This window comes from Peromyscus californicus, unplaced genomic scaffold (assembly GCF_007827085.1).
Source record: "Peromyscus californicus insignis strain IS unplaced genomic scaffold, ASM782708v3 Scaffold_3__1_contigs__length_106647218, whole genome shotgun sequence".
Taxonomy (NCBI): Eukaryota; Metazoa; Chordata; class Mammalia; order Rodentia; family Cricetidae; genus Peromyscus; species Peromyscus californicus.
This window is the reverse complement of record NW_026294551.1, coordinates 36,001,020-36,018,090: the sequence shown is the minus strand read 5'-3', so window position 1 is coordinate 36,018,090 and position 17,071 is coordinate 36,001,020. Positions and strand designations below refer to the sequence as shown.

The 17,071-nt window shown below is 38.9% G+C and overlaps 1 protein-coding gene across 2 annotated transcripts in view; it reads right to left on the bottom strand.

The window, feature by feature from the left end:
- Cltc (clathrin heavy chain) overlaps positions 1 to 17,071 on the bottom strand; it is a 64,108-nt gene that overhangs the window by 19,845 nt on the left and 27,192 nt on the right. For both annotated transcript variants that reach the window (XM_052758871.1, XM_052758872.1), the window contains exons 5-14: positions 16,526 to 16,639; positions 16,155 to 16,328; positions 14,153 to 14,350; positions 12,920 to 13,120; positions 9,910 to 10,062; positions 9,386 to 9,508; positions 7,596 to 7,733; positions 6,820 to 6,984; positions 6,548 to 6,728; positions 4,866 to 5,029 (exon numbers count right to left, since the gene is read on the bottom strand). In XM_052758871.1, the coding sequence (XP_052614831.1) occupies positions 4,866 to 5,029; positions 6,548 to 6,728; positions 6,820 to 6,984; positions 7,596 to 7,733; positions 9,386 to 9,508; positions 9,910 to 10,062; positions 12,920 to 13,120; positions 14,153 to 14,350; positions 16,155 to 16,328; positions 16,526 to 16,639 (1,611 nt within the window). The remainder of the gene's footprint in view (positions 1 to 4,865; positions 5,030 to 6,547; positions 6,729 to 6,819; positions 6,985 to 7,595; positions 7,734 to 9,385; positions 9,509 to 9,909; positions 10,063 to 12,919; positions 13,121 to 14,152; positions 14,351 to 16,154; positions 16,329 to 16,525; positions 16,640 to 17,071) is intronic.

Below are 17,071 nucleotides of genomic sequence, written 5' to 3'. Positions count from 1 at the left end.
CTGTTATATTCCACAGACATAAGGTACAGCACAAAAAACAACAGTTTCCATCAGGAATTCATTTATACACAGTGATACATCCCTCAATAAATGATTCCTCTAGGAGACAACTAAGGAAACAGAAACTAAGCAGGATAGAACTTTCCCCAATGGTAGCCATTACTTTTTAAGGTTAGAATAAAACAGTTCTTTTGTCTTTGTTTCTGTTTTTTTCTTTTTCTTTTATCCTCCAGTATTGATGATTAGGCTAGAAAAGTGTTCTACCACTGAGCAACATCCCCAGACCATAAAATGGTTCTTAAGATTAGGCTCTAGCTCACCAATTATAAGATTAATCCATGAAAGGTTCAGAAAATATCAAGAAAATTTTGTGAACTAAGCTAAATTGAAAAAATAAAAATGGCTATAAATTTGAAGTTGAAGTTCAACTGCAGGTTGTTCACTTTAAGGGAAGACAATGTATGAGTGTTTATTTCAAAAAATGAAAACATGGGCTGGAGAACTGGCTCAGAGGTTAAGAGCACTGGTTGCTCTTCCAGAGGTCCTGAGTTCAATTTCCAGCAACCACATGATGGCTCACAACCATCTGTAATGAGATCTGGTGCCCTCTTCTGGCCTGCAGGGACACATGCAAGCAGAACATTGTATACATAATAAATAAACCTGAAAAAAAAAATGAAAACACTACTAATGCTGCTTCAATCATTTCTAGAAAAGATGTGTCTGCTTCTACAAATGCAAAGTTTCCAGGCCAATTTTCCCTCTTAAATAAACATTAAAAAACTCGCTGGGCGGTGGTGGCGCACGCCTTTAATCCCAGCACTCGGGAGGCAGAGCCAGGCGGATCTCTGTGAGTTCGAGGCCAGCCTGGACTACCAAGTGAGTCCCAGGAAAGGCGCAAAGCTACACAGAGAAACCCTGTCTCGAAAAACCAAAAAAAAAACTCAGTGTATCACTTCTTCTGTGTATGAATCTTCTGTGCACAGAAAATACAAGCTTCATCACTTTGTGGAAAAACATACAAGCAGATCACTTAGCAATTTCATTCTTGACAAGAACTGTGGTATTTTCTTGTTTGTCTAAACCTTCACAACATGCATAAAACTAATGCTATACATTTCTAAATATTTTATTTTTAATTATGTGTATGGTGATGTGCACGTGTATGTAAGGGCCCCCAAAGGCCAGAAGCATTGGATATCCCTGGAGTTGCAGGTAGTTTGTGAGCAATCCAACACATGGATACTGGGAACCGAATTTGAGTCCTCAGGAAGAGCAGCAAGCACTGTTCACTAATGAGCCATCTTTCCAGCCCCATGCTATCTATACATTTTCAACTATTTACTAAGCTATCAACCATTATTCTTGTTAGCAACCATTTTAACACAAAAACTGGAATTGTAAAAATACATGTAGAGGTTTTCTACAAGACAAATTTGACAACTATTTGTTGAGTACTTAGGTATCAGGCTCTAAAGTAAACAGTCCTGTGTGTCTCAAGGAAACTGCCTCAGAGTGAGAAGAGACATGTTTCCTTCACAGCAGAGGGTATTACAGTGAAAATGAAGCGGATAAGAGGAGGAACTGGGTACAGATATTCTACTGTTTGCCTATATAATGTGGAGACAGAGGACTTCAGGTGTCACTCCTGAGGAATACTAGTCACCTTACTTAAGACAGTCTTTTCATTGGCTTGAAACTCACCAAGGGATCTACCTTGCCAAGGTTTCCAAGCCTAAGGTACCACATCCAACATTTCCCCTTGGGTCTGGGGTCCGACTCAGGCCCTACGCTTGGATGGCAAGCACTTTACTGACTGAGCCAGTTCCCCAGCTCTAGTGGTTTCTATTTCAGGTCGAGCAACACGAAAACCCTCTCATGACGTTAGGTCAGAAACTTCAAAGTCAAGGAAGACATCATGAAGGTCTCAGAGAAAAACGGTCTGAGGCAGATGCAAAGCTTCCAATAGGCAAGTTCCAGGAATAGTGAGTCATCCAGGGAGACTGAGGTAATTCCAAGAGACAAAGCATAGTATAAAGTAAGATAAAGGGAACAAGGAGTAGATCATGGGTCTGAAAATAGTTTCCCATATCGGGCTTAAATGTTAAGTTTTTTGTTTGTTTTCTAAAACTTTTCAAGATAGGGTCTCTGTGTGTAGCCCTGGCTGTCATGGAACTCGCTCTGTAAACTAACTCAGAGATCCACCTGCCTCAGCCTCCCAAATAATGGAATTAAAGGCGTGTGCCACCACTGCCCGGCTAGGTGTTGTTTTTTTAAACTTGAGAATGTCATACTTAAGTTGTAATAGTTAAGTTTACTTCTGTTTTAACATAAAAGATAACTCAAACAGTATATCCCAAGGCTGAAGAGAAATGAAAAGATGAATTTAATAACAAAAAGAAATTCAACTAAGAATGTGATTGTATTAAAAAGAAAACAGAACAAGTGAGGATGCTCAAGAGGAAGCAAGCTTGGCCTGTGAGACGATGGGGGTGCACTAGCAGCACGGACCAACAACTCCTCGCCCTGACAAATTTCTTGGGAACCCTAGAAAGTTTGACTTCCAGCATTATCATGCTAGCTAGGCTCCCCAGAAAAGTCAGATGGGCTAAGATGTTTACCTTTCATTCTACAATGTAAGACAATTTCAGCATTTCTACAATTTTCTTACATTAAAAACCCCTATGGGTTTATCCATGTAACACAGAGCCCAGAACAATTTAGGAGAACCAGCCAATACCGCTATGAACTATTTCCAAGTGACAATAGGTGGAAAGGTAGGAAATGCAATTCTCATATAATATAATTGTGCTCAATCTAGAATTCTCCCAGAAGACAAAAGTAAAATAATTTCTTATGTGTGACAGTGGGCAGGTGGTACTCTGTGGGTTTTGCAATTTTCCTGGTTTTTCATAGATAGCTACAAATAATTATCTTTCCCCACAAAATAACTGGTAGGCATGAGAATACTGCTAACAAGCCAAGTTAAATATTAAACAAATCACCAGTTCTGTAACTTAGCCTTCTTTAATGTATTACTCTCCATTCCAGAACAGGTAGTCTTTACTCCTCTCCTACAGAATTGATGCGTCACAATGCCAAGTTCCCTTGACCCCTCTTGATTTATAAATTATACATGATTCATGTTTTCTTTTCCAAATTCAGGCAGATTTGATGCTAGAAGTAAACCCGGGTGTTTTCTCACAAACAATAAAGAATCTTGAAAATGATACTAAAGGTAAACCAATAAAATCAAACCAAAACAAACAAAAAATCTAAGTCAGGGGATGGCAAGATAGCTGAGTAGGTAAAGGTGCTTGCCACTGAGACTAACATTCTGAGTTCTAGACTCAGGACTCACATGCTGCAAAGACAAAATGACTTCCAAGAGCTGACCTCTGACCTCCATGTGCTTCCCTGGGCACAGGAACACCATCACCAATACAAAATGAAAACAAATATTTTTTAAAAAAGGGTAAAAGAGAAGAAACCTAAGCCAGGAATGCTGCACGTGGCTCACCACCTATAATATTGGCATTCTGGAGGATGAGGCAGGGTTATCATAAACTCAAGAATGGCCAAGACACTGCAAAGTGAGACTACATCTCAAAAAAACAAGAAGGAGGTATGTTAAGATGGCTCAAAGGATAAAGGTGTTTGCTGCCAAATGTGATGATCTGAGTTCGATCCCTGGGACTTATATGACAGAAGAAGGAAATTACCTCTTATGCACATCCTTCCACCCAAACAAACAATTTTTATTTATTTATTTATTTATTTTGGTTTTTCGAGACAGGGTTTCTCTGTGTAGCTTTGCGCCTTTCCTGGAACTCACTTGGTAGTCCAGGCTGGCCTCGAACTCACAGAGATCCACCTGGCTCTGCCTCCCGAGTGCTGGGATTAAAGGCGTGAGCCACCACCGCCCGGCCAAACAAACAATTTTAAAATCATTTTTTAAAAAAAAGGAAGTTAAAGCATTCAAAGGACGAACACCCATTTAGAGACAAAGTCTCAGTCTGTAGATTAGTCTGGCTTTGAACTCTGAGATCTGCCTGCCTCTGCCTCCGAAGTGCTGGCATTACACCTGTGTGTCACCACACGGAGAAAAATCTAAGTATCCTAAAATGTATCAAGAACAACTTCTTAAAAAGTTTTTCTTGGGGTTGGGGATTTAGCTCAGTGGTAGAGCGCTTGCCTAGCAAGAGCAAGGCCCTGGGTTTGGTCCTCAGCTGGCGCGGGGGGAGTCTTGCCAGGCGGTGGTAGTGCATATCTTTAATCCCAGCACTCGGGAGGCAGAGCCAGGTGGATCTCTGTGAGTTTGAAGCCAGCCTGGTCTACAGAGTGAGTTCCAGGAAAGGTGCGAAGCCACACAGTGAAACCCTGTCTCAAAAAACAAACAAACAAACAAACACAAAAAGCCGGGCATAGTGGTACACACCTTTAATCCCAGCACTAAGGAAGCAGAGGCAGGGAGATTTCTATAAATTCAGAGTCTAGCCTGGGCTACATAGTGAGTTCCAGGACAGACAGGGCTACATAGTGAGACCCTGTCTTAGGAAGAAAAAAAAAAAAAAATCAAACAAACAAAAAAATAAAGTGCTTTCCTTTTGAAAAAAAAGGAAACCCTGTGGAAATGAAACTGTCTTCTTGTTAAATAGATGGTAGTTCTCCAGTACTGCTTGCTAATTTCCTTCCTTATTTCTTAAGAAACCACAGAGCATTATGTTTAGAAAAAAATAACCCAGCATAGAATTTGAAAATGCTAAGATTTTTAAATGTAAGGAAAATATTTCCAAGCATGACTGAACCCTTGAACAACTGCTGACCCTCAATCATCCAGAAGCATGCAGCTCAAAGCCACCTACCTTGAGAAAATTCTTGACTCGCTCAGGATCATAGCAGTTGCTTTCTCTGCAGATTCTCTCCACTTCTTTGATCTGCCCAGTCTTGCAAGCCGCCTGGATATATTTAAAGTGCACATCTGGGTCCTGACTGAAGTTAACAATGGATCCCAGAAAATAAAAGAGACCTGAAAGAAACAAACACAACTGAAAATAAGTGACATAAGCACATTTTGTTTGTTTTGAGACAAGGTCTCACTGTGTAACCTTGACCAGCTTGTTTTTTTGTTTTTTGAAGCAGTATCTCTCCTGGCTGTCCTAGACTGTCCTGGATTTTGCAATGTAAACCAGGCTGGCCTCAAACTCAAAGAGATCCTCCTGCCTCTGACTCCAAAGTGCTGAGATTAAAGGTATGTGCCACCAAGCCTGGCTACATGGATACTTTTGAGAACTAAAAATTATTTAAGCAATTAGAAGCAATTGTTACAGTAAATGTCCCTAATATAAGTTGACTACTTAAAAAGTTCAGTAGGAATACAAATTAATCCAGAAACCAGTTCAATAAAATAGACCTAAGTTTCAAACCCTACAGAACAGAAAATTCTGTTTAAAAGTGTTTTTCTGGGGGCTGAAGAGATGGCTCAGTGGGTAAGAGCACTGACTGTTCTTCCAGAGGACCCAGGTTCAATTCCCAGCACTCACATGGCAGCTAACAACTGTTTCTAACTCCAAGATCTGACACCCTCACACAGACACACATGCAGGCAAAATACTAATGCAATAAAAAAATAACTTTTTTTAAAAAAGTGTTTTTCTGTTTTTTAGTTTTTTGGGACAATTTTGTTCAGGCTGTCCTTAAACCTGTGACCCCCCTGCACTATGCCTGGCCCTAAAGTTTTCAAATAGTAAGAGATCAATACAAATAAGAGAAGACACATAAAAGCAGTTTGAAAAGAACTTCGTGTGGTGCTGTTCATGAGAGCTTTCTGCAGTGATGACAATTTTCTCACCTAGACTGCTGCTTCAGCCACTCATCTCCTGTGGCTCACCTCAAGTTCAGCTAGACTGACTACATGTAGCCAGTAGCTACTATGCTAAACGGTAAATTCTACATATTGTTAGCGCACAAAAACCAAGGAAACGTAAAGACCTCCTCCTCTACCCCTTCTATGTGGAGCGCTAACACTACAAAGACAGAGGAAAGGTTAAGGAGGGCCCAGGCTTAGCTAACGATCCTAAGAGCACCGAACAAGTGGTTAAATGAGCACAACGGCTTCAGCTGGGCACTGGGACCTAATGGGCACAAGCTGAAGACACTGTTTGCACACACAGGCAGCTGCCACACAGTGAGCACTCACGCAACACTAAGCACCTGCAGAACCAACCTAGCCAAGCACTGCCAGGGTAATGAGGCACAAAATGCCCTTATGAGAACTGTTTGCTATTACAAGAGCCTGATCTACCCATGCAATATTACTGTAACTAGTCATCAGTAATTTCATTTTACACAACACAAAGACCATACATATTTTATCCAAATTCTGCCTTTAATTCACTTATAAAATACCCAAGCAGATGGTCTTCTACACTGTATATTCATAGGATCTCATGTACAGAGGCCAAGTCCCATAAAATTAATTTTATAAAGACAATTTCCAATAGCTTAATGATATGTCTTAACTACCAAGTCTTACATTCCTAATTACCTTCAAAACTCTTGAATGATTCAAAGAGTTCAATCAAAGACTGAGTTGATAGTTGTTCATGATACTTAGAAGCCACTTGAACGCAGATCTGTAGATTTTGACGAATATTAGCAGACAGCATGGCTCTGAGACATTCTAGGGAATCTTCAACTGATAAGGAGCCAAAGTAATTCACTAACCACTAGAGGGAAAAAAAATGAATCAATAATTTACTATCATTCAGTGCCAACATACCAATTAATCACAACTAACAAGTAAGAAACAAATTTTACCTCAGGGTTAAGAAGATGGGTATGAACAACTGCACGTTTTATATCATACAAATCGGTGAAGTGTTCTAATGCACGCTGCAGTAGGCCGGCCTTTTCACACAGCTGGGCGATATGAGCCCGGTCATAGTGGGTGAACATCTGATTCCCTAGAATAGCATCTGCAACCTAGAAAACCACACACAGGATGAGCTGGTCTCACTTTCTCCTTTACATCAGCATACACAACACCCAGAAAATACATTAACATCCAATACTGAATGGGTAAAGGAAAGTATAGCTAAATGTTGATTAAGAATAAACACCTCAAAACTCTGAGTAACAACCTGGACTTCTGCATAATTGATGACAAGAACAGGACTGGATGCATGACTAAAAAGCACAACAACTGTGCGGGCTAGGTTTTATGTCAACATGACATGGACTAAGGTCATCTGGAAGGAGGGAGCCTCAATTTTGAAAATGAGGTTCAATGGCTCTAACAGACTGCTTATAGGCAATTCTGTTGGGCATTTTCTTGACTAATGATGAGGAGGGGGAAAGCCCACCAGGAAAAGGTCATTCTTGGACAGGTGGTCGTGGGTTACAGGCTAAACACCCCAATAAATAGTGTTCCTCCATAGCTGCTGCTTCAGTTCCTGCTTCGAGGTTCCTGCCCTACTTCTCAGTGATGGAGTGAAGAGTTTAAGATTAAATAAACTTTTTCCTCCCCAAATTGCTCTTGGTCATGGGTGTTTTATCACAGAAACAGAAACCCTAACGAAGACAGCAACACATACCTGAGGTGCGTGCATAAGGTTCATCTCAAGCAATCGAGTCTGTAAAGGACCTTCAGAGGGGCGATTGTTCTTCAAAGCGTCAAGTAAGAAGGCAGTACATTGCTGGATGAGATTATATTCCATAAAGACATCCACAATCTATTAAAAGAGAAAAATCAGAAGATATGAGACACTATTGTAGGAAAAGGGATAGGACCAAAGAAGGTGATTAGTTTGGGGGAAATATGAACTATCATGTGTACGTATGAAAAAGTCATGCTAAAACTCATTTTCTTACATTAATAAAAGTTAATTTAAAAATTCCCTGAACATTATTGATAACACATATATAAAACCAACATATCTTTTTATATATAAAAATGCAAAGTACAAGGTTTAATTATTTTAATAGTTTTTTTGAAATTTACTTACTTTATAGGTATGAGTATATCACATATACTCATATGTGATTTGAGGGTTTTTTGTTTTTTTTTCCGAGACAGGGTTTCTCTGTGTAGCTTTGGAGTCTGTCCTGGAACTCACTTTGTAGACCAAGCTGGCCTCAAACTCACAGAGAGATCGGCCTGCCTCTGCCTCCCGAGTGCTGGGATTAAAGGCATGCACCACCACTGCCTGGCTGTGATTTGAGTTTTTACATGTATGTATATCACAAGAATGTCTGATGCTCAGAAGCCAGAAGAGAACATATCCCCTGGAATTAGAATTAAGGATGTCTGCGAGCCACCATGTAGGTGCTGGGAATCAAACCTGGATCCTCTACAGGAGCAACAAGGGCTCTAAATTGCTGAGACATCTCTCCAGCCCCCAAAGCACCAGATTTAAAGAATATTATTTAGACAACCTGACCTCATATTTAAATTATTGGAGAAACCAAGTGTATGGATATGTCAGTTCACACCTGTAAATACCAGTACTCAGGGGGCAGAGGTAGGAAGTTCCAGACTAGCCTGGTCTACACAGGAATTCCAGGTTTACAGAGCTACAGAGTGAGACTGTCTCAAAACAAACTAAACCTAAAATAAAAGTTATTAAAAACTCAGTTACTTTGAGTAATGGTTTAAAATAAAAAAGTTAAAAAAAAAAAAAAAAAGGAGACACAGTCTAAAAACTGACTTACACTTTCTATATGGCCCTCTTTCCTCACCAGCAGCAGACACCAGTGTCTGTGTTTTTTTTTTTTTTTTTTTTGGTTTTTCGAGACAGGGTTTCTCTGTGTAGCTTTGCGCCTTTCCTGGAACTCACTTGGTAGCCCAGGCTGGCCTTGAACTCACAGAGATCCGCCTGGCTCTGCCTCCCGAGTGCTGGGATTAAAGGCGTGCGCCACCACCGCCCGGCCAGTGTCTGTGTTTTATCATTTATATATTACTTCTTTTTGGACAAGATCAAGTATATTATTTTCACATATCCTTCCCTAATCCAAATGGCATTTATTTGAAAACTATTTACTGGGCCAGTGAAATAGCTCAGTGGATAGAGGCATGTGTATGCAGGCCTGACTACCTGAGTACAGCAACCAGGTGGCAGGAAAGAACAACTCCCAAAAGTTGTCCCCTGACCTCCAGGCACAGGCTGTGGCATGCCTGTGCCTGCATTAATAAACACGAAATAGTAAATATTTAGAAAATCTATTCTTCCGCAGTATGTCTTGGTAGGATACTCAGGGTTTATTCATGTAGGCACACATAATTTCTGTCAGCTGAAAGTTTGATTTATTCTTCTGAAAAGTTTGTAAAAGTCCGACTCCCTACAAGCTCCATCTCTATGAACTACAAAGTTTAAAGTACCATTACCTGTGTGATATCAGCAAGAGGCTCTTCGTCTTGAACTAACATTTGAGCAAACTGCTGTCCTTGATCTGGACTAATGCGCATTACATTTCTGAGGAGAAAGATCCAGTCTGGAGTATAACCAACCTAAAAATAGACAGACTTCAGTCATGCCACCAAGTTTCATATTTAAATCCTTTTCGATAACACAATATTATTAACAGAACTACCGATGAGTATAAAACATTATTTATAATTTAAGACATTCAATAAGACCTCTATGATGACATATTTGCCTAGATTATATAATTGTATTTACTTCTAGTCAGTAAATGACTAGCTTCAAATTGTACTTGTTTCACATATTAACACTAGGTATGGACTCTACATATAACAGTTAAGGAATTTCTTATGCTTTTCCAAGCAGTTCAAAGTTTAGGGAAATTAACCAACAAAAACGAAGCAAATTAAGGCTACTTTCTCTCAAGTTTTTTTTTTTTTTTTTTTTTTAATGAATTTGTGTTGATAATTTGTTCCACTGAACTCACTTTTTTAGCATATAAAACAATCTTCTGGACTTGACCTGTCTCTGCAAAGCACTGGATGACTTTATTCGGGACATTGGCCCTGAGGTACACACTAAGTGCCAACGTTGGGTCCACAGACTTTACAAGATCACCCAGTTCTTCAGAACATTCCAGCTGTCCAAAGGAAAAAGAATTTGGTTAGTGACTCATTAGCTGTTTCATTAACGAGTAGTTGATACTACTTCCCTATTAATACAACTCATATAGAAAATATTTACTCATTTTCCAAAAGTCTAAATGTGCAGCATTTGTGATTGGAGAACTCTCGATACTGTACTCACAGTAATGGTTCTCTAGAATTCCTCCTTAACAAAGACAGACGGCCATGAGACTTTGCTTTTAGGAATTTCCAACTACCTTGTTAAGAATATACCTTTTCTTTATTGCAGAATCTTATACATCTAACTGCACAGATTCATATATTACAGCCACCTTTTCAACTTCTCAAAAACAATGTCACTGGTTTTTCTATCTGTGTGTATGCCCATAGAGATCAGATGAGGGCATGAGATCCCCTGGAGCTGGAGGTGGCTGTGAGCTATACGACATGGGTGCTAGAAGCTGAACTCACGTCCTCTGGAAGAGATTAATATATGCTCTGAGCCACTACCATCTCTGTAGCGCCCAGATAATACAACTTTTAACGCAGTATTGTCAGTGAAACTCGACAATGTCAGTTAGCCTGTAATGTTAACACTTGGGAGACTAAGGCAAGAGTCAATACCTGCCTGGGCCCCAAATAGAGACATTGTCTCTAAGTAAGTAAATTAATTTTAGAAACTGAGCCAAATGACCCTTTCTTACATAAGGGCTATTTTAAAAAACTCTAAGGATAATTTTTAAACTAGGATACAACCTTTACATTTCAAGAGCCTAAGATTCATCTTTTTATCTTTCTTGAGTTTTAGAATTTGAGATGGAAAGGCAGGACACTACATTACAAAGTCAAACATATACAAATTAAAAAATTTCCAGGTAGTATACAGCAGATACATCTTCCAGTCACCTTCCTGAGAGTTCTGCTTTGAGGACGTGCTGTGATGGCGCACATCTTTAATCCCAGCACTCAGGAGGCAGAGGTAGGCGGATCTTTGCGAGTTCAAGGCCAGCCTGGTCTACAGAGTGAGTTCCAAGACAGCCAGGACTACACAGAAAAACCCTGTCTTGAAAAAAATCTCACACACACACACACACACACACACACACACACACACACACACACACGAGGTCTGCTTTGTATGAGTTTCTATTTTTCTATTTTTTTCCCTTTTTCTTTTTTGCAGTTTTGGGAATTGCACCTACTAGGGCCTTGTATATCCTAAGTCAGTCAGTCCTCTACCACCAACCCATACCCCCAGTCCAATTTTCTATTTTATTCTACACACACACACACACACACACACACACACACACACACACACACAGGCAGCTGTGAGCAGCCTGACATTTGTGTTGGAAATTTAACTTGCAAGAGCAATATGTACTCTCTTAACCACCAAGCCGTCTCTCGAGTCCCAATGCTAACTTTTTAAAAAGAATAGCCCTTATGGCTCAGTGTTCAAAGAAGTTCTATCAATCTATACATCTTAACTGAACATGCTAACTAATGGTCAATGAACCAGTTTTACTACAAATGAGTCCTATGTGTTATCAACAAGAGGTACTGATATTCAAGAAATTAATACCCTATTACATAGGTCAACTCAGTTATCTTGGCTGTTCCCATCCTATTATCTTATGCAATTAGAATAGCTCTCAAATATGTGTTAGCTTAGCTATTCTTTAGTAGAGAATGGTATTTGGCCAAGCTTCTCAAGTCTTAAGTACTATCCTCTAGTATCCTGTAAGACAAAACTAGCAGAAGCCAGGTTAAGAAACATGAACTTAGACTCCAGAATGTACCAATACTATCCATACACACTAATGTTGAAAGGTTTAATATCTTTGTAAGTAATTCACTACAAGAGTGCTACCTCAGTTCTTGACAATGCATGAAACATGACAACTCAATACTGTCACTTTAGGGAGGAAGGCTTTTTTGTATAACTGTATAAAAATAATAATGATAAATTGCTTAAAAGCTGTTTGTTGCCCTATAAATATCATTTATTGCTTGCTTTTTAGTCATTCTACATCAAAAGAAAAAAGTGTGCTCTGCCAGGCAGTGGTATCCCACACCTTTAATCCAGCACTTGGGAGGCAGATCTCTGAGTTTGAGGCCACAACATCCAGGGCTACACAGAGAAAAATATGCTCTGCAAAACAGTATAAAGAAAATGTGCTGAATGAATATAAAACACAAAGAAATCCTACAGAATAGAAAGCTAGTAAATATTTTTTACCAACGGCTCTTATATTTGAAACCTTTTAAATACCTTTTCATATAACACCACTTAACATTCTGTGAAATCACTGTCAAACACTACCTCACTACATCAAATATAGCCAGCTTGGCTGTCTTGTAAACAGATGAGTGATCTGATGTTTTATATAACATGTTCTCCCTGCATACCCAAGTATGTTTACCAGCATAAAAAACTACAGTGCTGATGACAGTTTATAATTCTTACAAAGAGAAACAGGGGGTCAGAGAGAGAGGAAGAGAGAAAACAGGAACTACTAGGTATGCATAGCAAGTGTGGGATGCATAGCAAGTGTGGGATGCATAGCAAGTGTGGGATGGAAGATCACATGTTGAGCAATGTCAAATACGCTGACAAATATGCCTGTACCATGAGGTAAGCATCTCATGGGAAAAATTTCCAAGACCAAAGAACAGTAATTCACTTCTAAGCTAGTAGTTTTAACTACCAAGCAATAATCCTGGATCATGTTTTAAAATGGCAAGGTCTCTTCTCATTCTATTTCCACAAGCAACAAATAACAGATGGAGAAACTCGGATGGAAACCAGCAATTTTAACTTGTTAACACAGTATTTAATCAAAGGAAAAGTCTATCCATATAACGTACCTTATCTTCTTTCAACCATTTCTCCAAAAGCTGTTTCCGTCCTTGCTGAAGTACAGGTCTACACAACTCTAAGGATTCATATTTGTTCAGCTGGCCCTGGTCCAAAAGGATTCCAAAGTACTGAAGTAGAGGTGAGGTCTGACCTGGCTGAGCTGGGACACTCTGGAATCGACGAATAGTGTCTGGAGTACGAAGGATTCCCTTTAAGAAGAAGAAATATTAAAGACTCCTCAGTGGCCCGACCACACTACTAACCCTGTAAGTCTCTGGTCAATCTGAACTGCATGGTTGACCTATTAACTCCACATTCCAAATATTAACCACATAGTGCTAACTCAATAAATGTGTGTCACAGCTCTGGCTCAATGTTACAAAATTATTCAAAATCAGAAACATGCCAAGGTAATTAATTATGTCAATGCATGAAACAATAAGCACAAATAGTCTTCCCCAGGGAAGAGTACATCAATTGGTTCTCTACTATCTAATGGTCAGTCCTGATACCATGTACTTACAAGCAGGATTACAGACTGGGTAGGTTGGAATTATGCATATATATATACATATAACATATACATATATACATATAACAACAACTAATGAAGAGATATGAATTTGAAATAGAACAAGGAGGGACATGTGAGGGGGTTTGGAGGGAGAAAGGGGAAGAGGAAAATGATGTAATTACATTATAATCTCAAAAATTAAAAAAAAATTTAAAGTTAAAAAAAAGGATAAGCATAATTATGAAATGGTAACCACTAGTCATTAAATCAAGTCCAATTAAGTATAAATTTAATAATTAACACTAGTTAGGAATGCTAGGTTTTAATTCAGTCCAACATAAACCAATGTAAAGGCTTATGGGAATAAATTCAGTTCATTTTTTGACAACTCTACAGATTACAAATTCAAGAGCATTTATTTAGTGATTAACTTTTCAAATTAAAATGAAGAGCCATCACTTATGAGGTCAGTGTTACACTTTAGTAACTGGACATAGTCACACCTACATCACAGTAGGCCTATAGCTACATATCCTTTCTAAGATCCTGGGCTTTTAACCATCAACTCTAGAAACACTGAGAATTAATTATCATATTCTATTAAAGGAAAAATATAACTAGAAAGTGGCTAGTTACTCTTACAAAGCCAGTTCCTCTTCTAGCAATATCAGAAAACAGAGTATTAACAATACCTCAATCACTGCAACTTCAGTTTCCAACTATTTACCTTGGGTGCATTAGCAGCCACCTTTGCAGCCTCTGAGTAGTTTCCCTGGGCGAAAAGAGCATTGAATTTCCGGGCAAAGAGTTCTTCAGCACCAGCTAGGTTGTTCCGCACAGCCATTCTGAGAGCCAAATCAGGATTTTGTAGGACGTTGGTGATGTAAGGAATTATGTTTTCTTCTTCCACACAAACTGACAAAACCTGCAATTTAACGATTAGAGAACCATTACACTGTGTTAAATCTTTTTAGACTAAGTCACAAAGGTAATCAGTTACTTTTGTGAAATTCTGACACTTGCTTCTTTTGCTACCATAATTTCTAGAACCTTCATCATCAATGCTTACAGTATATGGTAAAATCACAGAAGGAGATCTACGTTAACCCCAGCATAATAGCAGAAAGAAGAAAGCACTCCCCGCTCCATGGCTCCTGATTTTTATCAAATCATCCCTAACCGACTCATTCTTGACTTTTTTTTTTCCATGAGAGTCACATACAACTGAAGAGATCGATGAGAATTACTTAATTTTCAAAAATCACCTTTGGGTGGTGCTAGAAATACAACTCAACAAGACGAGCCCCTTTCTTAAGGAAGACTGGTGATCGAGACAGCAAGTAACTTTAATCCGGTGTGACAAAAACGTTACAAGGACAGACACTTCCAGTCCAGGGACTCAAAGCACCTGAGCCTAGAGCTGAGGTAAGAGACAGACTGTCTCATCAGAAACACACCACTCTTCAAAGACTAACCAATTAAATGACAAACATTTGTTTCCTTTGTTTACTATCTGGGTTTAAGAATACTAATCTGAGCCGGGCGGTGGTGGCGCACGCCTTTAATCCCAGCACTCGGGAGGCAGAGCCAGGGGGATCTCTGTGAGTTCGAGGCCAGCCTGGGCTACCAAGTGAGTTCCAGGAGAGGCGCAAAGCTACACAGAGAAACCCTGTCTCGAAAAACCAAAAAAAAAAAAGAAATGGGATTAGATAGAATTCTAATCTCTGTAGCTGATGGATCCTGTCTTGTAGATAACAGGAAAGAAACCCCTAGAAAAAGGAGTTTGTCAAATGTATAACCCAAACAGTTTTTTTTCATCCAGGAGATTTACTTTTGATAATAAAAATATATACACCTAACTGGCTCTAAACCAAAGTTATTAAAAAGATTTTACAATTATACACTGGAATGCTTATATTATAATCGTTTTTTTGCTAGTGATAAAAATTTAAGATGAAATTTCATATAAAAACTAAATACAGGTGATGGAGAGATGGCCCAGTGACTAAGAGCACTGGTTGCTCTTCCAGAGTATCATGGTTTGATTTCCAGCATCCACATGGTGGCTCACAACCATTACTGCAGTCCCAGGGGTTCTGATGCCCTCTTCTCATCCCCACAGGTACCAGGCACCCATGTGGTACATGGACATACGTGCAGGCAAAATACCCAGACATATAAAGTAACAAAAACTAAATAATGATTCATGCCATTTACTAGACCTAAAAATAATAAGGTAAATATGATTAAATCAATGCAAAAAACAAATTAAACAACCTTTCTATCTTATTTTATTTGTTTTATGTTTTTTGAAACAGGTTCTCACTATATAGCCTTGGCTGGCCTCCAACTCACAGATATCCTCTTTCCTCAGCCTTCCAAGTATTAGGATTAAAGGTGTGCACCTCATGCCAGATTCTATTTTATTTATTTAAATTTTATTTAATTTAGCATGTGTATACACACACACACACACACACACACACACACACACACACACACACACACACACACACATACCCTAATACAATTTTATTACTCTCCATCTTCACCTTCAACAGGAGATGTCTAAACTGACACCTGCTATTTTATATCCTGTGACCTTCACCTCATTCCTTCTCTTTGCCTTCCCCTATGACGTTCTCTTTTCTGATATCCAAAATTACCTTTTGAAAAAAACCACTAATGATAATCTGTTACTTAGATGCTTAAGGTAGAAGTTTCCTTACTTGTCCCTTTCTGTTGACTCCTATTATTCCAGCTGTGGCTTCATGAGGTGCAGTAACGAAGATCGTTTCTCCACTGATTCTGTTCATGTAGATGCATGTGCCAGTCTCAAGATCATAGAGGTGGATATAACCATACTTGGTAATCAAGAACACCACATCATGCTTTTCACTTATCTGAAGAGAAAATGAACACTTTCTATAACTTAAGATAACCCAATTTACTTATTACATGAGAATAGGAGTGTTATTTTACCAAGTTTTACTAATAATTTTTATTTTAGAGAATTATTTTAAGCACTACTCATATCAACTATGAACAGTATTTAAATTAATTTGAGATTTTTAAAAATCCATTTATTTCGATGAAATACCTGCATTGCAACAGGAAAGTCATTTTGTGCTTCTGGAGGAAAGAAAACATCCACTGCCTTCTTTGGAAAGGGCTGGTTCCCTGTGGGTGGTGTACCAACTTCAATGATATGTAACTGTTCAAAAGAAAATAAAATCTACTATCAATCTAAGTCATTTATCAGTTGGTCATTGCAAGTTTTTTGAAGCCCCCAAATGGAAATAACCAAAATGTTCTATAATCAGTGAACCGTATTTGATCCATCTACACTGTGGGATGCTCTTCCATAAATTAAAACTGACTAGGAGGAAGTTGATCTCAAAGTCACACATTTGCTATATGATTTCTTTTTTGTTGTTGTTGAAACAAGGTCTCACAATGGAGCCTCTGATGGCCTGGAAATGAATATTTAGATTAGGATGGCCTGGGAATCAGAGATCTGCCTGCCTTCTGAGTGCTGGGTTTAAAGGCGTGTACCACCACACCCAGCTATGTACCATCCTTTAAGTGGCAAAATTATAGAGGTAGGGAGTGGGTTTGACTCTAAAGTCATGATGGGGCTGGCAAG